A 24,034-nucleotide genomic window follows, 5' to 3' on the forward strand; every position below is an offset into this window, starting at 1 on the left:
AGGATCCTCCATAAAAGTAATAAGGATAGACAATTATTCCTGTTCACAAAGACACCCCTCTAAAGGCTTAAAACTCAAAGGGTACGGGGCACCTGGGTGGCGCAGTCATTAAGCGTCTGCCTTCGGCTCAGGGCGTGATCCCAGCGTTCTGGGATCGAGCCCCACATCAGGCTCCTCCGCTAGGAGCCTGCTTCTTCCTCTCCAACTCCCCCTGCTTGTGTTCCCTCTCTCACTGGCTGTCTCTCTCTGTCAAATAAATAAATAAAATCTTAAAAAAAAAAAAAACCTCAAAGGGTAGGTGTGAAGGTGTGTATGGAGATCATGGACATCTAGAAAGGAAGGGGTTGTTTATTGCCTAGTGTACCTCACTCGGGAAGGCCCTCCTCGTCTACTGTTCCCTTTATAGGACTGAAGACATTTATGCATTTTGGACAATTAACTAGAATCAATTTCATTCAGATGCACATTTTCAAGAGAAAAGACCTTTTTGGGGACATGTATACCCCATATATTTTCTTTGCTTAAGTAATGGTGCATGAATGCATTCGGGGAGTTGGAATTTAGTTATCAAAATTAGTCACTGGATGGGCAATTGCATTGTCAGAACTCACTTCCTCTCCTCTTCTTCCGATAGTGATCCTTACAAATGTGTGCTAGAAACTTTATCACTGTGATCCACTTTCAAACGGATATACCTAGCAGGGGTTATACTTTACCCATAAAAAGCTTTCCACGCTGCTCACCTTCATCCTTTAATCAGTGGGGAGCATCAGGCATGTGGCTCTCTCCAACACCAGTGCTCCTGGCTGGGTTTCTATCTCAGTGCACAGCATGAAAGCTTGGGTCCATCTGTGTCACGAGTCAAACCTCTGTTGAAGTGATTTGTTTATACTGTCATTTGATGGAGTGGAATGTTCTGTAACTCATTCGAACTATTACAGAAGCTTTGCTAAAAGGTCACCACTGCTCTTTAGAGTTTCCAAATCTGGGAACCATCTGGGAGCTTGTTAAAGATAAGGTTTTCCACTGGCTTTTTCCATACCAACTAGAACCAATTAGCAAAAAGGTACTATTCCAGAGAAGCTTGTGTTCACATTTAGAGAGAGAGACAGACAGTCAGACAGAACAGAGGCAGAGAGATAGAGACAGAGAGAACTCAAGGAAATCGGTTTGTTGCTTAATAGTGTGCAAGCCCACTTTACACCAAAATCAGATTGCATGTGCCAGCAGACAGTAAGGACTACTTAATAGGCCGGAACAGGGGTGTCAGTCTTTAAAAAGTTGAAGAGGATTTGCTTTTTGATGTCGTTTTTGAATCAATACATTCAAGTATAGTCCTGAGAGTCAACTCTTAAGGAAACTGCATCTCACCATTTACTCAAAATTTAATAGGAAAATGACAACTCATTCCTTAAAGTAATAAGGGTTATGTACGCAAGCTAAACATTCACTCCGCATGGCACCGACAACCTTCCAGTTATTATAACATTACAGTTTGAGTCTAAGCCTACAATTGGCTTGTGTTTGCTTTCTGCCCCCTTCCTTATGAAACAAAAGTCTTGAATTTTCCAAACCTCAAAAGCTCAGCTGTCAAACTGTAGGAGACCAGCAAGAGGAAAAGGAAAGTTCCCTTCAAAGACGGCTCGAGTCAATGCTGGCCAGTCCTGCTCTCTCCCTTCAAACATTAACTATGGCTTTTGACACTCGTCCTTGGAAAAAGTCCAAATGTGGCAAATGGTAGAAGCAACATTTCTTTACCCTCCTGCCTGGAGCTCCCTATGTTACAGAGGAGTTCTGGCTGGGCCATTCATGGGTGAAACAAGGAGGTCAGCTACTGCCCACCACCCTTGCTCACATCTGCAGATGAAATAAGTACACACATAGTGAGATCTACTGAATTAAAAACCAAAACCCTCTCATTTGGTTGGAATGCCTGAAAGAGTCTGGACCAAAGACTCTGCACAGTAGCAGCTAAAACACAGGCTCACTGCCATTAAAAATGTTCTAGGAAGTGTGTGTGTGTGTGTGTGTGTGTGTGTGTGTGTGTGTATTTGTAGCAGGATACTGGGGAGGAGAAAGTTAAAATCTGGAACCTTATTTTTGTCTCTGCAATCCCGAGTTGGAGACATTTTTAAAAAACACGACACTTCCTTCAGTTCAATTAAGCTGGTTTGGAAACCAAAATTGTCCTTAGAAAGGGGGGAGAAATCCATTTATATTCCTTTTGAGGCACAAAGGGGGAGGGTCTTTCTGGCAAAGTCTTTAGGTGCAATTCAGGACCAGGAAACTTAATCGTCCAGTTCAAAGCTTGTCTCGTCGTAGAGTTCGGGGCGCGCTGACTTCCTGTGTCGAGAATACTTCAGTTGCAGGAGATCACCCATTTCATCCAGGTTTTCCAAAACCTGCAAAGAGATTGCCTTCCGTCAGTTATTCTTTAAACCCCTGAGTGGCTCTGCGATCCAGAGCCCCGCAGGGATACAATCTTCTTTTGCCAACTTCCTTGATTTCAAAGAAAAGGAGAAAGATCCAAATCATTAAGGTGTGGCTTATAAACCAGCCCTAGAGGAATGTTAGATGCTAATTCATTTTATTTCATGTTGTTTAATAGTCTACCCCACATTATGAATATTTAATTTATTTTTGGGATGTGAGGCGAGGAATAAAAGCATCTGACTCATGCTTACCCTTTCAGGCTTTATTTTAAAGTTTAATGACTTATATATATAACCTTGTGGAAGAAAGAGATAAGGTTGTAGATTACATTTGGGTTTGTCCTCATGACTTAGCCAATCAACCTGGCCAGGAGCAAAATAGAATATTATGGGAGCTGATCAGTGTCATCTTCTCTCTCCTACACTGTTCCACCCCCAGCTTTTAAATGCTCTTCTCTATGTTCCATGGAATCGTAGGATTAAAACCCCAAGGGATCGAGAACTTACTGTTTTAGTGCTCTCAATTCAGGCAGATAAAGGTATCCCTAATTTTCCAAAGAAACAACTGAGATTCAAAATAGCCAAAATGTAATTTTCCCATCTAGGGTATCACTAATCTTATGGTACTGGGCATGCCTTTTTAACCTTGTTAGGCCTGTCTTGACCTGTCAAACGAGGAAGACAATATTAGGATCTAATGCTTTGAAAAGGGTGAAGATGTTTGTTGACTCTGGAATGAATGTCTAGTGGAGCTTACGGGCTTTCCTCTTTGGGAAGTCTTTCACACTGGCATCAATTTCGAAATCCACCAACATATGAAGAGTTGTTTATTTCTGGGTGGTAACATTATGGGTGGTTAAAATGTTCTTTTCACTTCAATGTACTTCCTAAATTTGTACATCAAATCTAAGCACTAAGACAAGGTAACCAAAGTTACATTTAAAATGACATCGAGGGGCGCCTGGGTGGCTCGGTCATTACGCGTCTGCCTTCGGCTCAGGGCGTGATCCCAGAGTCCTGGGATCGAGCCCCACATCAGGCTCCTCCTCTGGGAGCCTGCTTCTTCCTCTCCCACTCCCCCTGCTTGTGTTCCCTCTCTCGCTGGCTGTCTGTTAAATGGATAAATAAAATCTTTAAAAAAATAAAAAATAAATAAAATGACATCAAGGCAGAATAGTGTCTATTGCTCTTGGCTGAAGGTGGGGCTGGAGTAGCTCAGAGCAGGGCGTCTGCACACTTGGGGGAGACGAGAGACAATTCATGGAAGGTTTGGGAGGAGAACATAGGATTTCTAGTCATTTTTATCTCAATCTTTTTAACTTCCACTTATGTGTCTGCTCTAAAATGTACATAATATCTTGGCATATATAACTTATAAGTGGATTTATGTTGAAGCCCACTCATCAGATGACCCAGAGCCACCTATACTCAAAAAAGGGAGGCATGAATTACAGAAGAAGCATCTTAGTAAGAGGGAGTTAGGAAGGGCTTCTTCCCACATTTGCACTTGTGCTCGAGATGACTGTAAGGAAGCAGGGACCAGTCTGGGTTGATGCTGTTCTGAGTGGGAGAAGCTCAGTGATTGGCTCTATGCAGAACTCTTATGTGGCAGGTTGGATGACCAAGGCGAGGTCATTGATAAAAGAGTAGCCATCATTCATGTTAGAAGAAGGAAATTATAAGCCATTTCGTGTTTGTAGAGTGGCCTCATTTCTGCCTCGTTCCAAACATGGTCATAGAATCAACTTGTCAAGTATGTATTTTCTGTGAGTGTTACGTTCAGTTAGCTATTTCAATGTCCTGGCTGTTCAAGGGTCATTTTTCACTTCCCTGTATGTGCATATTAAAGAATATGCTTACAATTTTTTATGGATATAGGTGTCTGATTTCAAAAGTTTAGAGGCATCTGTCTAAGATATCTCAATACTGCTTCCAAACCAGGTATTCAACAGGAATTAGGAACTTTTGAAGAGAATCCCGAGGTCTGATATCTCCAGAACTGGGTATCCATGAATACCTCATGCTGTTGGGGTCACAAAAAATACAAATCCCCCCACTGTTGTGCGCCCCCTCCTGTCATCTCTGGGATCATGCTCCTTGGTCATGTCCTTTCCTCTGCCATGCCCACTGCCTCTCTCTTGTTGCTTTCTTCCTCTCTGAACATGTAATCATGCTCAAGTCTTTCAAGGGCTTTTATAAACTCTTTTTCTTTCTTTTGCAGTCAAACTTCTTGAAATACCGGCCTACTTTTTCTATTAAAAAGAAACAGTTTGTTAAAATTAATTACTAGAAATATGTATTCATTTTGGAGAACCTGGGCAACATAGAAAGCTATAAAGAACAGTAACAACGAAGTTCACCCATCGTCTCAAAACCTGGAGTTAGCTCAATCATTAGTGTGTCATGCAAGAAATTGTTATTAGGTATGTGGCACATAATAATATTATGTATTATGTATTGTATTATGCTGTGGTGGACACTGGTTTCAGTCCTAAGAATGTAATGGTGAAGCAGAAAGACATGGACACTGTGTATGTGTGTATAATTTATTATTTGAGCTCAAAGGATTCACTTTTTCCCCTTTGTATTCTTACTTCTGTTCCCTATATTCTCCTCAAACTGTCTGCTCTGAGGAACATCAAGCTCCTACTAATTGTGAATCCAGAAGCTTCTTCTCATCTCTTACCCCACTTAAACTTGCTGTAGTTTCTTGGAGACATTATGATCCTTCCCTTCCTTGAAACGTTTTCCTTTTTACTGTGTTTAACATTACACTAGTTCATGTCTTTTCAGACTGCACGAGCCCTACCGGAGTCTACTTCCTCACCTGGGATTCCTAAGTCCAGCCTGGGATGTGGGCACTCTGTAGGAGTCTGCCCTTGGCCTCCTCGCTTGCATCTGGACAATTATATCTTCTACCTTTGGCTTTAGTGATTTCTCAGTTCTCTAAACTACAGAAGCTCCAGCATTGCATTATCTCCTAAGCTCTAGAATCTGATTTTCTTTCCCACAGGTGGTCCCTGGACATATTATCCCAACATGTCTAAAACTGAGCTCATTTTGTTCCCCCGGTCCAAGCGATGATTTTCTGTTCCTTATTGTCAGCCTATCTCATACAAATGCTTTAGCTTTACCGTCCTTCCATTCATCAGGTCTGGAGACCTTGAATCCTCTTTGATTTCCTCTTCCCACACATGTCCTGCCACGTCTTTTGTTTATCTCTTGTTTTGTTCAAACAGCTCCATTTTAGGTCCCTTTTTCTTGTCTTTTCCCTCTCTGATCCATTTGTCACATTTATTTTGTAGTGATGTGATTCTGTCCCTCCCTTGGTCAGAAACCTTGGGTTATGTTCCATAACTTTTATTTAAACAGGCCCAACTCAGAAGTCACCTCTTCTGTGAAATATATATACATATACATATATACACACACACATAATACCCATATCCATATATATTATGGATTGTTATATGTGCACATATATTACACATATACACATAATCCATTCCCATCTTCATATAGAATAACTCATTCATATATAATGAATGACTTCATATAATCCCATATATAATTCCCACCTTGATGTTCCGCAGTTATCTATATTTCTTTTCCAAGATGAATTTATTCCATCTGGTATTATCACTAGCTGTGTATTTATTAGTATCTCCTCTTAGAGTTTTTATCCCAGGGTTTGGCACAATAGTAGACACTCAGTGTGTTTGTGAAATTGCTTTTACACTAGGAGACAGTTCCATCGACCCCAAACTGATTGAGATAGCTTAGTTTTCTGCTCTCACTCATTCACATAAAGATCAAAACCAAAGGACAACGAAAGGTGGTTTTGAAATCATTTACATCTCCTGTAGGTCCGGATGGTATTATGGACCTGTCTTTGTTACTGCTTTGCCAGCATGTTGCTTCGTTGGGTCATGTTTTCTTATGATGGGGTTGGTGGTTTTGAAAAGCGTCAGGTTGCGGGCGGTTCGTGCTGACAGTACATCAGATTAGCTTTTGCATTTAAGATCAAGTAAACAGCACAACATGTGGCTGCTCGGTCAGTCTTTTTTATGAAACCAAAGCACTGCCTTGAGTCAAGTCTTCACTAAACTCATTTTTCTTCTCTATCCCCTGAGTTGATCGCGTTGTTGGGCATTGTTGGCATACTGTTGTTTTTTTGCAGTGAGTTTTATTAGTGTTGGTTTTCTAAACCACCAAGAGAAACCCAGGGAACCCGAAGCTAGCTCAGCAAAAGAACGTGCTTGCAAGGCAGGGTGCTGGTACTGGTGATTCCGTTGGCCCGTGGGGCACTCACCATGTCTAGCATCTCCCGGGTATGTGCCGCTGAAACACAAAACCGAGCCCGAGCTTCTGCGAGGGGAGTAGCAGGAAATCCAACGACCACGACCCCAATTTTTCTATTTAATAGATGCCTTGCAAAAGCCCTATAGAAAGGTAAAGGAGAAGGTTAGCTGAGAGATGACACAATTATGTGGCAGGGAAAGGAATACGGCTAATTGACATTTCTTATAACAATAAATAGAAGATGATTGAAATTATTAAACTTCTGTTACATATAATTGACAAGGAAATGGGGGCAGTTCCTCGATGGGCCCATAGCTGAGGGTGTATATTATGGGGCCTGGCACACTCATTTGTGCATTGCGAGTACTGAGTCTTTGACACTGAGCAGAAAATGCTGGTGTATGTCACCCTGGTTTAAGGAGTCAGCATTGCTAAAAAGTCCTTTGTCTGCAGGGGTCCTAGAAACAAAAACCCAACAGCTAACACAATGCAATTGCATAAAGAAAGAACATATAGTAAGTGCAAACTTGTATGTTTTAAAAACTTAACACCAATAATAGAGTATGAAAATTTCAAGAAGCCTATACTTCGTGACTACAATTTGAGAACCAGGATCTGAAGGTCTGCAGGAGCTAATCCCTAGCTATATTCTCATTCCAGAGCCAGATCCCCCCCCCCCCCATTAAACCACAGATGGAAAATAGGAAGGGTCTCCTCATTTTTTACTGTTTGAATGAATCTACCCAGGTATGTTCAAGGCTGACAAACCCATTGACAGGGTTAAAGGGGGGATGGGACAAGAAGGACATAGGGAAAGAAATGTGTACACACAGAGAGGCTGGTGGGTAGATGCAGCCTGTAGTATGTAGGTCATAACTACAAAGCTTTCTGACACAGGGTGTCATCCTTCTCAGCTGTGATTCCTTCCCCTTATCTGCTTCTAGGCTCTTTCTTTTTCAGAGCTAATCTCAGTAACGATTCTAGAATATCGAGCTCCCAAAAGTCTGTAAATTTTTTGTGCTAAGAGCCAAGGTCAGACAAAAAGGCGTGTGCCCCTACATGACTCTTGCCCCATTTTGCGCTCCGTCGCTCTCTGCAGGAAACCTTACTTACTAAATGTCTCTGCCCACAAGCAAGGTAAATGCCTCAGCTCTGTTCTTAGCATTAAGAGGTTTCTGGTGTCCTTTTTTAGGCTGGAAGCTGACAGCACCACGGAAACCTTCCAGTCATAACTCAGGAAAAATTCTTGAATCAGACGTGGAGATCTAGCCTGTTCGTTTATTCATTCCTCTTGCCATGGAGCTGTCTGCTTTTTTGGTTGACTCATGCAGAATGCATGTTATCAAATGAAGTGATGGAGATTGCGAGATCTATTGAACACACAGTCTCTTTGGCCCCGTGGCCCAGGCAAGGCAAGATTTGCCTTTGATTTGGACAGGGAAGATTAATAAGGAGATGAAGCTTTCTGAGAAACCTTGAAAAACAGAGGCTGTTCTCTCTTTCTTGTTCACCCTACGGAAGGCTGCCCATGGAACTACACAGGATGAGATCTCATAATTATCTGAGCAACAAAGCAAGTGCTTTTATTGCTCGAGTACAAACCACCTGATCCATGATCTCAGGCTAGTTTTCGGGACTCCCCAAAGACCATTTTCACTGTCTGCATGGTTCTCTTTGTAACAGAGGAAGCGAGTTTTGCCAAAGAATGTAGAGAAAAATATACGACTGTTGATTCATTAGGCTAATCTGAGGCCTCCCTGGAGCACTTTCGGGCTTAAAATTTACACTACTAAACCTGGCCTCCTTCAGTTAATGTGTCTGATTGCCCCGAACATTTTATATAATGAGCCTCTGGGTTTGTACTCCCCAAAACAAATGAGAGCCAGAGTGAGCTGGAAGAAGCTAGACTATGTGGGTAAGAATAATAATGAAACATTAGCACTGCAGTGTGTGCATGCAACCTGGATCCCACCATCCCACCAGCGTGTGGTGAGGTCCATGGAAGGGAAATGTACATTCTGTAACAGACAGTAAATACAATATATTCTTGATTACTCAAGTGAAAGTTTTCTGGGTGAAATCACATGATACTGAACGTCATAGAAGATTCCAGTGGTAGAGCTGCAATGAAATTTTGCTCAAAAGGAGACCTGGCTGGAGATTATATTTTCATTCTGCAGTAGGTGGACATGTGGAGAAATCACAGTGCTTTCATAAAATCAAAGGGTTGAAAATGAGCGAACGAAAGAAGTGCTCATACACTGGCTTATACAATCAACTCCTTGTCCCAAAAGCTTTTCTGCATATAAACTTTCCATGGAAGAAACGTCTGAGAAGAAGACAAGGCCAGGCAGCAGGGAAGCTCTTGGCAGCAACTTCTGCCAACAAGAGATGACATTACCTTCGTAACTGACCTATTCTAAGTTTCCTTAGACAACTCAGGCAATTAGAGTGGGTTTCTCTTCCCTTCCATTTACAGTGATTGAGGCCTTTTGATTCACCAGTGATGACATTAAGAGTTAAACTTCAACTCTGTGTTTTTAATGAGATGTGGATTCTTCCCCTGTGGACTAAAGCTTCAGAGGCCATGCTATGCACTGAAAAAAGCTCTGGTTTAGGAGGTAAATGGAACTGGCTTTGAATTCTGGGCTCTACTGAATACAACCCGAGTGACCCTTAGAAAGTAGTTCAACTTTGTGGGTTTTGGTGTCCTTGTTTATAAACTAGGGCCAAGCACCCACCCTTGGTGGGTGATCGTTGGATCTGACAGTCTTACTTAGCATAGAATCAACATTCAACCACATCAGCTCCTCCTTAAATACCATCTTCCCTGGAAGGCACTAGATGGTTTGACTTATCATCCAGGGTCTATTGTGATTCACACAATAGCAGGATTTACATCTACTATTTTCCTAAAAGTTCTGTTTTTATTAATGCAACCAAAGATTCCGATAATTATTTTGGAGAGCCATACAACCATGGTGACTCAAACTTGCACTCAGTTGAAACTAATAATAATAATCATTGTACTAGGAGAAGTCCTAGTAGTAGTAATAATAACCACCACTGATGAAGTGCTGATAGTACACCAAGTACTATATTAAGTGCTTTATATACATTAACAATTAATACTACTAATAATAACAGCTCCCGCCTAGTAGCTCCTATATAAGAGACAATGTGTTGTACGCTGACAGATGGCATCTTGTTTAATGGAAACAATTATGAAATAGGTACTATTACATCCTATTTTAAAAATGAGAAAGCTAGGGCTTCAGAAGGTTGGGCAACTTGTGCAACATCACCCAGCTAGCAAGAGCCAGAGTCAAATTCCTCCTCATTCCAAACTCCTCACAACGCCAAGAAACACAGTTTTTACACATAACACCCTCTGATTTCATTGTTCACATTAGCTGCTGTCCAGTTAGGACTCCTGGCATATAAAGGAGCAGAAGTACTCCTTCTCTCTTTCTGTTATTGCAAAATTGAATTCCTGAATTTAAATGCATTTGTTTTCACTCTTCATGGACTCTTCTCATGGCATGGATTCAGGTTAAGATCCTATGTCCAGCCTCCACGATCAAAGTCAGAACTCTCCAGGACGCTCCCTATGGCTACCCTCCAGCATTGTGCACTTCAGACTCTCAAAAATAAAACAAATTTAGTTTTGATGTTTTCATTTGAGCTAATGTTAAAATATTAGATAGACACGGGCTAAGCGTGGAATGCCATTTTGCCAACCATTCTGAATAGACGTAGGTTTTCTTTTGTATCTTCTGAAATCAGATGGTAAAGCATTTGAGATCATATGCTACTTTGAACACCTGTTGCCATTCTTCCCTGCCATAAGTACTGAGCAGTATCCTGTGGGACGTTTCTGTAGCTCTCTATCCTCCTGACCACTCCATGCACTGTTAGCCTGACCCAGATCTGTGAACAAAGGGCCCACTGGAGGTAACGGTGTGGCATGTGAAAGAACGCATGTGTGTGTTTTAACTGCTTGTTATTTTGCTATGGTGAAATGATACAAGAGTGTACACTGAAGAATTAATCAGTCCTATCCACCATGAGTTCTCAACTGATAGCCCCAGAATCTCTTCTCTATACTTAAAATACTCTACCAATCTATTCAGACTCTTAGAAGAGTCAAGCAGAAATTTCCAACGATGGGGTTATGTTGCAAGAGAGTTAGGACCTCTAGAATCTCATAAATATATGTTGACTATTATTTTCCAGCATGCACATGGTCAGACACGCAAATAAACATTTTATATTTAGAAAGGACTTTAATTAATTTCCCTTTAGTAACAGAGGGAGGTAATCGGTTATGGCTCATGTATAAAATTATCTATGCCATATTGAGGGAAAGTCATTTTTTCTTTTTATGCAGTTGTTCTCATGCTCAATTTCAGAGTAGCAATCAATAGGTTTATAGGAGAGGCATTTAAATTTGGTGTTAAGCGTGTGAGCCTAAGTTTGGGTTTTCCTTTTGATATTCTCTTGATTTTATTACTGCTCAACTTATATGACTTTGGGCAAACTATTTAATTGATCTCAGCCTCAGTTACTCCCACACTTGAAATGAGGCTGCCTTCTTCTGAGGATGGCCATGAAATGTCAGTGGAGAAAGCACAGAGTCTGGTAATGTTGTTTTCAAATGTTGGGAGAGATGGTCTCCAGAATTTCTCCCTGAAAAAGTCTATGGGGCAGAAGGAGGCACACGATCATCCTTAATTTACAGTCGAGGCCTAGGGGGTGACACACCAAATACAGGGCTTGAAAGTGGTGGACACTTGATTCTCTTCTTAGAAGTCCTGTGAAAAGACCCTGCTGATGGGCTGGCAGGTAGCTTCCAAGAAGCTGTACAAGTGAATTCTGAACTGGGCACCCCATTCTAAGCACATAAGCAATGCCTATGCTGATAGAACCTCGTAGAGTCAGAAACACTGTCTTAGATCACCTTGGGGCTCCCGTGTTATTCTGAGAGCCTGTTGAATACTCACGCTACTTTAGCAGGCATGTAAAGGAGCAGGGGAATGACGGGAGACTCCTCATTGCCATAGATAATGAATCCCATCTCATTCAGTCTCTGTCTGAAGTATCTTGTGTTTTTTGCAAGTTGCCGTACTCTCTGCAACCCTGAAAGGAGACAGGCATGCAATCCATCAATTCCCACCAGGAAGAGAGAAGCAAAGGTCAGATTGACTTGGCAAGCATTCCTAAGTTTTTCTGCAGGCCTGCATCATTAGCTGGGAAGGAGGCAAAATAGAGCAGGGAAATATCTCTTGGTGAGCAGGTGTGGGCACTGATGCCTGAGAGCTGTCCTGAGTCTGGAAGTCAGGATCCAGGGAGGTGGTGGTACTGTTAGGTTCTGCTAGCAACTAAAGGCAGGCTGGTCTGTGGGGTGAGGTGGGCAGAGAGGATGTCTAGCAAGAAGGAAGGAGATGAGCTATCATTCACTAGGTACCTACTGTGTAGGGACTCTGTGCTAAGTGCTTTAAAGACATAAACTCAGGGGAAGGGAATGTGACAAGAAGTGACACACACACAGACACAGACACATCACTCCTGGTGTTGGTAGAGACTTTTCAGCCAAGCTGAGCTGGCCCATTAAGTTCCTTCTCATCTAAGTCTCTAATCGAAGAGCACTTCACCTAACCTGAGTTTGAAGGGATAGCACATCCCTGAACAAAGAGAGGTCCAGCTGAGACCAGAACTGTTTTGTGAGACTTTTGGTAGTGGTAAAGTAATAGGGGAAAAGCAATAGAGGGAAGGGAAGAAGGGGACCTCTGTTTTCCCCAAGCACAAAAAAAAAAAAAATGACAGTGTGGGCTCCAAACAGAAGGTCAAGGAAGGTGCATTTGTCCATTTCCAAGTTATTGGTGCTTTAGCTCAAAAGCTTAGCCTCTGTCCACCATATGAGTCCTGGGGGGGGGGGAGGTCACACATATGAGATGGCAAAGGGAATTAAAGAGTGGAAAGCATTCTGAAGACATCTGTCTACTCCATTACTGCCTCTAGTGAGACAAGGGAGCAAACCAGCCAAAACCAGAGTGTATGTGCTTGGCACAGAAGATTGAACAGAAGTGGATGCTTAAGTCCCCTAGAAATCAGTCCAACATTTTCATCTAATGCAAAGTGGCTGTCGAGCAGAACAGCTGCTACAGCCGACCTCCATTATGATCGGTCAGGCGTCTATTCGAACTGATCAGAGTTTTTGCTTTACTGCTTTGTCAATATTCTGACCATCACTCCTGGGGTCTGCAACTCTGCGTGGAAAATGGGTTAAAATGGCAGTAAACACATCAATCACGTTTCTCTAGTTCCTTCTTGGAGAATCGGCCCCAGATTGTGTCTTGACCGGGGGTTGCGCAGTGGACGTTTCCTGCTCAACATCCTTCCTCCAAGGGGGCCGTGATGTTCAGGCAGAGTTGGCCCTGACTTTCCTCTTTGCTACAAGGGTATCATATGACCAAGGCCTAGCCAGGAATACTCCATCTCCCTGACTATCAGTTCAATGATAAAATACAACCTGGGCCTATCGGAGTCTTTAGATCTGCTAAAGAAGTGTATGAATGAGGTCATCCAAGCTACACGTTTGTCACCATATGGAGGAAACCTGCTTGAGAATGATGTTGACTCAGAAAGCCAAGGTACAAGACAATAAGAGTCCTGATGGCATCATTGTAACCCTCAGGCCTAGCCATGCCTAAGTGAGTCTGTCCTTTGGTCTGTCTATTGTGTGAACCAACACATTTCTTTTTCTATTCTGCGTTGAATTTATACAACCTATAACCAAATGTGTTCTGAGTAATACAGGTGGCCACTTTTTGGATGAGGTTACCTCTAAAGGACAATATCGACAACAATAGTAATTGTAGCTCACGAATACATGATGTCACCACTGTTATAAGCACTTGACAATTAATACTTTATTTAGTCCTTGCAACAACTGTATTGAACTAGATGCTATAATCTCATGTTACACATGAAGAGAAGCCACGTAACTCACCCACGTTCACACAGTTGGTAGATAGCAGAGCCAGAATTTGAACCCAGGGAATCAGGTTCTAGAATCTGTGCTGTTAACCTCTACATTATGCCCAAGAGTAGCAATGGATGATCTCCGCCCAGATAATGGATGGTAGCCAACTCTTCGCTACACGCTCAATAAAATGGATCTCTTCCAGTTGTTAGGGTCATTGTTATACCATGTTTTTCAAGTAGAGGCAGTTCAAACATTGAGGGCTGAGCAAGCTTTCAATAGCCTCATATTGTGACGGGGATGTACTGTATGGTGACTAACATAATATAATAAAAAATCATTATTAAAAAAAAATAGCCTCATATTGTGAGAAAGAGGGTAGGACATGAAGGACTAGAATCTGAGGCCTGCCACAGGGGAGGACTAGTGAACTCCCTTTGCTTTAGGTGGGAGGCCTGAAGGGCTACTCCTGAGAAGTAAGGGTGAACCAGAAGTAGACAGGCCCCCAAAGGGCACATTCTTTATCCAATCATCTGACATTTCTCACTAGCCTCTATCACTCCCAAAATACTTCAGATCTTACTGTGAGAGTTTTTCTTTGCTTACCAGGCCCAAATCTACTTGATTTCTCTGACATCTTAAATGTGTTAACAATACATGCAAAAGAATGGAAATTTAGTTGAGTGGAACACCAACCAAGAAGGAGGGTGTTGACTGATCCAGTTGTCCCTGCTTGTTTTCTGTTGCTACCCTTCACTCAACTCCAGTTCTCAAGGAAGACTCCTCTCTGACTCTGCCAACAGGTTGTGATGGAGAAAGTATGTACTTTCTGGGTTATTGTACTTTTTTAGGAAAGCTGGCCTCTCAATTCCACCATGCTGGCCACAGTTTATGGATGCACGACACTCTTGATTGAAGGCCAGTCCACTTGGGTGTTGGCCAGAGAGCCACGAATTGGTCTATCATGGGAACTTCACCAAAGAAATAATAAATATGAATTAAACCAATAAGATCCTCTTGCTGGTAGAGTGTGAATGTGAAAAATTAAGAAAGAACCAACAATTGGTATTAAGACTAGAAATTGAGGGACACAGAGAGAAAAGTTTATTATCAGAATCTATAAGACAGAGGAAGCAACTGGTCCAGTGGCAGCCATGATAAACCATAAAAAAGAGAAGTGGGCAGTTCAAGGTTAGTCAGCAGCAACTGGAAGAGAAGAAATAGAAAAAGGGAAAGACATATAGTCTAGTGGGCAGACAGATACAACATCTAAAAATGCATGGAAAATTACAACTCTTATGAGGGCTATAAAGAATGCTATGTGGTGTTATGAGAACACATACTAGAGACATTGGACTTAATTTGAGGAAGTCAATACATGATGAGTGACTTGAGATTGGAAAGGTAGACAGATGTTAACAGGCAAAAGCCAGAGGGGAGCATTTCAGGTACAGGAAACAGGTGCAATGGTCCAGTGGTTTGTAGAAGCAAAGAGTGGTTGAGAACCAGGTAAGATGTGGTTATGTGTGGGGCAAGATAAGGCTGGAGTGATGGGTAGATTTCCTTAAAAAAAAAAAAAAAGACAGGGATTGAAGAATCCAACATTTAGTGGGTTGGGAAGTGGAAGAACTTAAAGGCAGAAAAACAGAGCAATCAGGGAGGGAGAAGATAAGAGATGAAATAGTGTTTATTAAAAAAAAAAAGAAATAGTGTTTATTGCATTTATCAACATGGCAGTCATTGATAACCTTTACTTTGGGGTCCCTGGTTGGGACTTTGGTTTTCAAGAAACAGGTAGCTACAAATATGGCTTACTTTAATTCATATATGCTTTTATTTTCCCAACCACCTCCTTCAAAAAGGAAGAGATAAGCCCTCAACCCTGAAATTCCAGATTTGCAACATGAATACAAGTTAAGGGACTGGGAGAGATGTAGAACCATTTGTATAAGTTTTGCTGCATAGACAAACCTCCTTGGTGCTTAGAAATGAATTGCTTTGTCACATGCTAAAGTGTTCCTTGGAAACTTGTACGTGTACAGAAAGCCACCTCTTTGAAGGCCAGAACTAAAAATGAGGAGAATATGTGTCTTCACTTAAAAGTAAATTTCATCTATACATTGCAACTGCGTTTTTAGGGGGGTGAGAGCATAAGCAGTAGGGGGAGATTGTGGAAGAAGAAGAAAAGAAAAAGAGGGGCTAGAGTAAGACTTGTTTTAAAGAAGGTGATTCAAACGAAGGCTCAGATACACATCCCAGCCACCAAAATGTATTCCATATGGCCTGTCGCCTTGTACATTTAGCTCTTTTGTTGATCGTTAGCTGCACAATGAATAGATGACTTCATCAGGCTGGGTCTGATGATTCCTAAATGTTCCCCCTCAAAGACTAGAAGGATTTCCTGGCCTGGAAGTGCATGAATGACTTAAATTGCTTTTCCCAATGGCATTATCTTTGTGCTTGCCCATAATGACTCATCTATCATTGGGCTGCCCAGCTACTTAATTGGCCCCGTCTGTCCCCTTTGCCTTGATTAACCCAAGTAACTGGATCATCAGCTAATGTCATCACTCTACTGCTTCTAGATCCTTTGGAGAGTTGACCAAATAGATCAGAATATTGATCCCAGGGGTAGCTGACTCTTAAGAATTGCTCTGTTTTTTCTGTCTTTGAATCATTTGGCACAACATGGCTGACAAGCCATTATGATATACTTCGTGGTCGCCATGTTTTCTCATAGAGATCACTATTAATACCTTTGAGGTCCTTTGCGTCGGCCGAGATATAGCTCTTTTCAATTACTCTATCACTCACTCTTTAAAATTGGAAACATTCTACTCTTGTAGGGCCTGGGGGCAGAGAGGAATTTATACGTATAAAATGCTACTCATCTAGACAGGATGTGGGTGATTTGATTAATTGTGGTGTGCTTTGAGATCCTTCCCTGAAGAGTGCTTTGTAAGAGTAGGAGGAATTTTTAGCACTTGTCTTTTTGTACAGGGACGGCCACTCGAGGGTGGCGTAGAGATTGGGCATTGCAGCCACCTTCCCTTCCCAACACTCAAAGTCTCTAATTCAACCATTCCTGTTCTTCTTTCACACATCATTAGAAGACAGGGAAGGTCTTTGCTCAGAAAATTAAGTAAATGAGCTGACCTCTTACGTAGGGTTCCAGAGAGTTTATATGACTGTGTATGTTGCTATATTCTGGGTTCTCTGAAAAAGGAAGAGGCTATGGAGTTAAATGGACTAAAAAAAAAACCTAACTCCATTTGCACAATAGAAGGCCTTAAAACCTCAGTTTTACCTGTAAGATACAGATAAATAAGCTCATCACCCCGAAAGGTTGGTGGAAATAGAGGGGTTAATGCAGAAACATGCTTCATACTGTGCCTGGCAGGCAGTAGGTGTTTGGGAGTTTAGTTACCTTTTTTTCTAGAGGGCAGCAGTTCCTAGCAACCTCAATGGCACCTCAGAATCATCTGTAGAGCTTGGCAGAGTCCCATGCCTCGATTGCGCCCCAGACCAACTGAATCAGTATTAAACTGATAGAAATCAGGATGAGACCAGGCATGAATTTTGGGTTCTAGAGGTATAGCCACGGAGACTCAGACGTCTCAGAAATGGCCGCCATTGCCAGTCGAAGCCCAAAGCCATGCGTGCCTGTGTTAAGGGCCTGACTGTGTCCAAGCTATGTCTTATGTCTTAGCTGGATATGGAGAATAAAAGATGGGCGTATGTCCTGGCCTTTTGTTTGGCACGATTACCTCCCAGCAGCTAATCAGTGCTTGGGTGCTTGAGAGTACGTGTGGTGGGGGTGACCTTCTTCCCTGACAGCTACCTGCTCCAACGTGCTCATTTGACTTGAGAGCAACCCCATTGTCAACCTGCCACCTCTCGTGAGGCCGGATGAAAACCCAGCTGCCCTGTGCACCGCTGTTCTACCCATTCAGATTTCTGTCTCTGCCAACTTGAGAGATGGGCTAGGTTAACGGAGGCCACAAATACTTTAACCTTCCCTCCAATGCTGTTAAAACAAAAACAGCTGGGGCAGGGGAAGGAAAACAAATAAAACACAAAGCATCCCACTACAAAGCTTTGCAGTCCCCTAATAAAAACAATCGTCTGTGGCGTTTCCAAAAATATGCTTGGGACAACTCAATCTCCAGAGGGCCAGAAGGCATTGCAGACAGTAGAGACTCCCGGAATGGCCTGTCAAAAGCTAAAGAAGGAAAATTTGTTGTCTGCTAAACCATCGGCATGCAAAAAACAGAGAGGCATTTCCCTCTGAAAGACTAAGTGAAAGAGGCAGATTTCCTGAGCTTGTGAGCCAACAAGGGTGCCACTCTCTATTTTCTGCAGATTTTCCAACCTCACTTGCTAACAGAGGAAACATGAATGTGCCCCGATGCCACAGAGTGACTTATTTTATTATTTCCCAGGCTTAAAAATGCACATAAAGAAATAGATGCTGCTGTCCGTCCCTAAATTATTCAGCACACCTCCACCACGGTTGCAATACAGACTGGGCAACCTCAAACACGCTCTTAGGCAGCACTGCTTGGAAAATATTGGCCTTTTTTTTTTAGAGATGGGAAGAGCCTTTCCATAAAACATCTCTTACAATTCAAGAAGTCGATCTTTCTAAAAAATCACATCGATATTAAAGAATACGTGAATGGTCTGAGAATGCCTCATCTCCTTGCCTCTTCCCCCTTCTTTGCCTAGTCACTCATGGCTTCTCCCCCTGGCATGGCGGGGTGGAGGGTGGTGGGACTGGGGAGAGACCTTGGAGTAAAGTGTCAATGTGACAGCAGGAACCCAGCGGTCTGTTATGTTAAGCTCTGAACCCCAGACAGGACATTTTGTTTGCAACACACTTAGGGGCAGAGTGATCTCAGCAAAGATCAAGAGACTAGAGAACAGCAAGAATTCTAAGAACCACATTAGCAGTGACAAGCTTCCCAGTGGGATGGAGAGAACTGTTTGGAGTGGTTTGCTGAGAGGAACACACATTTTTATCAGGCACTGAAGCTCTCCCTTTTGATGTCTGGATTCCAAGGTTACAGCATGTTTTATACATACACATGTTCCAATGACTCTTCAGGCCAGTTCGTCATACCCCCGGGGAAAGCACGCAGGAGCAGGGAGGCCGGACATCAAGGGTGGACAGCTGTCTGCACAGCCTGATTTCAAGGGCCCCGGGAGGCCGCCTTTGCCTCCACCTTTCTACCCACTGCTCACGTACCCCATCAGGAGTTTCATCCCAAGGAGACGTGTGAATCCATAGGTCTTGCCTACCTATTATGAGCCAGAAACTGTGTTTTGGGGCCCTCTTCACAGATACAGAAACTGAGGCTGGGAGATCATTAATGCATTACCCAGCTGACCCGGAAACTGGCCGTACCTCCTGGTCTAATCAAAATCTGCTCTTTGGAGAGAAGCTGGTAAACTCATTTCTGATGAGGTGTGAATTCCATGATTCATGGATTCACACATTTCACAAACGAAAAGCACTCACTATGTTCAGGAGCCCGACCAGCTGCGAAGGTGAAGTAGAAGATGAGAACATTCTGAGGCTGTTTGGAAAGAAATGATCTAATGGAAGACAGAGCAGATAACAAATAATATACAACTGAGAGGAAGAGCCTTAAGAAAGATCTAGACAGAGTTGGCAGGCTCTTCACAGAGTAGTGGCTCCTGAATACTTAGAGGATGAATAAGATTTAAAGTTAATTTGCATTTAAATAGAGAGCAGTGTCTTAGCAAGTCAGGAATTGTGGAATTTTACACATTAAATGGGGTAATTTGGGAGGCTAGGGGCCTTCCGGGAACTCTGTAAATCAGTGATCTTAAGCAGAGGAACACACCAGAGTCTTCTGGAAATATTTCTTTTTTTAGAATACACACAACAAAGCCTCCACCCCCCCTCCCCCTGCCCTGAGATTCTGCTCCAGAAGGACTCCTGGGATAACTGTGCTGTGCACCAGTGAAGAATCATTGCTTGAAGGTTACACCTTCAAGAAGTGTCACTTCTATTGCAGGTGTTGATTCTACAGAGATACCAAGGCTGACCCTAACTGAAGACACCAGAAAGCAATCTCGCTTCAGAATATTTTGTACTCTGTACAACAGATCTGTATGTAAGGTTCCACCTGCCCTTTCCTTTTTTTTTTTTTTTTTATGAAGATGAGCGAGTGACTCATCATCCCTGAGCCTTCATTTACTGATCTGTTAAATAGGGATGATGGCAATAACTGCCCCACCTTCTGGAATGCTCCATGGAAGAAATGCTTTGGGATTTTGGAGCAAAGAGCTAGAGGTGGTAAGTCAACATCATGAGCATCTGAGTTAGGAGGTGGGGGGCACCTGGGAAATGGGTAACTCACTTGCCATAATGTTTGCGTCACAGTCGTGAGAAAGATCAGTGGAGTCAGACCACTGCCAGCTGTCGATGGCACCCTAGGATTTGGAAGGTTCTGGTGGGGAATAGGGAGCCATGGCGACATCATGAGCAGGACATGCCGTATTCTGAGGGGGTTTGGGAAGAGCAACCTCATGGTGTATAGCGCATGGATTAAGATGAGGGAAAAACTGGAGGTGGCAAGACAAGGAGGAAGTCAGAGGGGCAGCAAACGTCTGAAGAGGGTGGAGGTGTGCGTCAGCAACTGTTCTGATCTGTCGCAGAAAGGCAAAGAGGCGGCAAAGGATACATCCCGGGCTGAGCAACTGGGTTAATGGGGTCCCCTGAAAGGTCTCTGAGAAACGATGCAAGTCAAAGTGGCCACCAGAAAGTCCCATTGAGGCAGCTACCTACATAATTCAAACCCCTGGCTTTCAAAGTGTCTCCTGGGGGTGCACCGGAGGAGCCTCAGACAGGGGGTGTGGTGTGGGGAGAAATTGAGGGAAGGCTCAGCAGGAGGATCAGACTGCCCTGCCCCCACTACAACAAGAACACCAAGGCCGAGTACTCAAGGACTGTGAGCCCAATTTCCTGGGTCCAAAATCAGCTCTAGCATCTCGGGCAAGGGACTTCATCTTTATGTAACTCAGGCTCTTCACCTATAAAATGGGAATGAAGGCAATGTCATAATACTAATATCCATTATATTCCACTCTGCGGATTAAATATTAAGCACTTAGAAGAGCATCTGACACACGGTAAACCCTATGTGAGTTTTGCAAAATTTAAAAACTAGATCTATCTTATAAAATGGACTTCCATATACATTTCATTTGAAAAAGAATTCTGTAGTTCAAAAATGGTGGAAACTATTCATTTGAACCAAAGACCAGACAGACTGACTTGGATTTACCCTGTAGGGGTGCACCCCTGAGCTCAGTGGGGGTAACATGCAGCTGGTCCTGTGCCCTCCTTAGTTTTTTGTTTGTTGGTTGGTTTTTTTATGGGATTTTTTGGTGTCTGGGACATGTCCTCGAGCAGCTTCTTATCCACCAGAACGAAGTGTTCTCTGCAATAATTTTCATGTTCAGTATTCAAGTTGAAGCGTATGGTCAGGGGACATCTAACTCCATAAAATCCTCCTATTTTAGAAGAGTCAAATACATTTTAGGGACATTAACCAGTACCTAAGACCTGATCAGGTGAGCCCTTAGGAGGGACTGGGCTCTCCCTGAAGAAAGAGAGTCAAGAAGAGAGAGGGGGTCTGGCGCAAAGGAGATTCTCCATCGCTGGCTTTGAGGCCGAAGGGCTGCACGGTAAGGAGTTCAAGCAGTCTGTAGGAGCGGAGAGGGGCCAGCTCACAGCTGGCAAGGAAATGGGGACCTCACTCCTGCACCCCCAAAACTGGACTCTGCCACAGACACGTGAGCTTGGGCGAGGAGCTTGAGCTCCGGAAGAGAGGCCAGCCACAGACACCTTGACTGGGCCTTGAGCAGAGATCAAACTGCCCAGACTCCTGACCCAAGAGACCGTGAGATAATAAATGGTGTTGTGTTAAGCTGCTAAATTTGTGGCAATTTGTTATGCAGAAATAGAAAACTAATACATTCGTGCTCTGTAGCCCAGAGCACACTCGGAGCTTCTCCAAACACAAATCCACCTGCTTAATCCTCCCCAGCTGTGGCCGGTAGGGTAGCTGGTTTTCTCCACAACTTGTCCAGACAAGAGTGGGGCTGGGACAAGGCACCCACTGCGTTTGGGGTTCTTGCTGCTTAGCCGAACATGAACCAGTGATGGGAAAAAACACAGATCAGTGTGCAACAGCGGCATCCCTGCACCCTCTGAGACGCTACAGCTGGAATCGTGTTCTTTCCTTCTCCAGTTGTACTGAGCCAACACAGAATCCCACACGTGTTCCCTCACGGACTTCCCCATCTCAGCGTCCAGCCACACAGAGGAGACAAAGCGAAGAGGAAGCTTCTGCAGGGACTCAGGGTGTAAAAGGATATCTTGTGTGCAGGGCGGGGGGAAGGAAGTGGCCACACTAACCTTTTGCCCCAGTGCCATCGAAAAGACAAACAGATCCTCTTTACACTCCTGCTGGGGACATTTTGTAAGGCCTCAAAGCCAAGTGCAGCCTCCCTAAACCTCTACCCTTGTCTAACTATTAAGGTGAAATCAACGAACGGTGAAGGTCTGGCGAGCCAGTTCTGCACAACCAGACAAGCTTCCCCTCCTCGCTGGGGTTCGGTTTGCCGGCTAATTGTGGTTCTGGGATAAACCCAAGCTATCCTATGTGCACAGAAGCAGCAGCAGGGCCGAGAGGCAATGCCTGTCACTTGGCTGGCTCAGCCCAGCCTGTGGTCCACGCATACAAAAGAAGGCCAGGTAGGACTTTCCACCTCCCCCCCAGCCCCCCAGCACAGGTGATTAATCACAACGGAGGCAGCCCCTCAGTTGAAAGCCAGCGGAGCGTAGCACCCGGCCATCTGTTTCGTATTAGCTGTTGCTGAAATGCCAGTGGCCTGAAACCTTTAGAAAGCGCAGAAAGCCCCGAGCCTCTTTCTCTGCCTCTGTCTGGTCCCCAGGGGGTAACCGAGCACATATCTTCAGGAAGCAGCAGCTAATTCCTCCCTCCACAATGCCTGGACCCTTGGAGGGCCCGATCCAGGTGGGGTTCTCCGTGGACCCCGCTCGCATTCACTGAGGGACTTCCAAGGGACAGAAGGGAACAGCATGTTGCAGGGTTTGAGGGGAGACAAGAAACTGTAGGAAGCTGACCTTGGGTCCACTCTCTGCCCAGGTAGGTGCTAAGAAATGTGAGACCGTTTAAAATCCCATGTCTCATCGTAAGAGTTTCTTTCGGTTCTTTTGGCGTTCACTGCCTCTTCCTCCCTTTGAGGAATCACAGAATTCCTGGTGAAGAGTAAATGAGCAAGGACAGCCCCAGAAACCTTGGTGCTGCGGATGGACTAGGGTAGTCTGCCGCTCCCACCCAGCACTGAAGAAAAGCAACAGCATCCGAGGGAAGTTTGACTGTATCTCATGTCAAAGATAAACAGTAAGAAAGTGAGAAAATTTGACTGGAGAGCAAATTGCTGTCACCCAGCGTACTCCTCCCACTCTCCCTCCTCCCCAAGCGCTTAATCTTCCCAGTTAGTCACTCCCATTTTCAAACCTATCAAACTCAAGTGTAAAAATATGTGTGCCCCGTTCCAGGACCCAGAGCAAAGGTCCAAGGTCACAGCTGGAAGGCGCTGGTGCCACTTTCTCCAAGTCCATGTCGGGTTAGAAGCAGGGTCAACACCTCACCTGCCAATCTCATGATAAAAGTTCACAAATGACCAGGATGAATGAAATAATCCATACAAAATGATTTAAAGATGAGGCATGTTCCTGTTTTCCAGTTCGAATACATTATATTTTAATCCTCACTCGTTTTTTCTTTTATCCTTAGCTTTTCTCCACCGAGGGTAGAAAAAAAAGAGGCAAATGATCGAGGTTCATAAATTAATGAAGTTCCTTGAAAGACCTTGCCATTTTATTCCATACTCTTAAGAACTGAATAAAAAAACAGATAAAGCCTTCAAAAAATTTGTTTTGCAAATCTCAAATATCGGACACCATGAATAATCTGGAGCGAACTTGCCCAGGTAGACATAACAGAAACAAACAGTGATTCTCAAATTAAATGAAATGCTTCCAGTGATGTGGGGTAGGGTCATAGCTTCATATGAGCTCAGTCTTGACATGAACTCTGGTTTTATTGCTCTGTCTGGTGCAGAGTGAGAAGTCACCTTGACTAGTCACCTGCTGGGTGCTGGTGTGATGAACATCAGAGATTCAGTCCTCGTTCGAGTCTCTTAGCTTCCTTTAAGTCCATGGTCCCCATAGAACCCATGGGTGGCTGAG

The 24,034-nt window shown here is 43.6% G+C and overlaps 1 protein-coding gene across 1 annotated transcript in view; it reads right to left on the reverse strand.

Annotated features, from left to right (window-relative positions):
- Positions 1 to 1,373: 1,373 nt before the first annotated feature.
- The window catches only part of SPTLC3 (serine palmitoyltransferase long chain base subunit 3), a 134,447-nt gene continuing 111,786 nt past the window's right edge, over positions 1,374 to 24,034 (reverse strand). The window contains exons 10-12 of the mRNA XM_008703358.2: positions 11,738 to 11,873; positions 6,745 to 6,874; positions 1,374 to 2,402 (exon numbers count right to left, since the gene is read on the reverse strand). Coding sequence (XP_008701580.1) covers positions 2,289 to 2,402; positions 6,745 to 6,874; positions 11,738 to 11,873 — 380 coding nt within the window. The 3' untranslated portion in view covers positions 1,374 to 2,288. The remainder of the gene's footprint in view (positions 2,403 to 6,744; positions 6,875 to 11,737; positions 11,874 to 24,034) is intronic.

The sequence above is a fragment of the Ursus maritimus genome, unplaced genomic scaffold (genome assembly GCF_017311325.1).
Source record: "Ursus maritimus isolate PB19 unplaced genomic scaffold, ASM1731132v1 scaffold_22, whole genome shotgun sequence".
NCBI classification, from domain to species: Eukaryota; Metazoa; Chordata; class Mammalia; order Carnivora; family Ursidae; genus Ursus; species Ursus maritimus.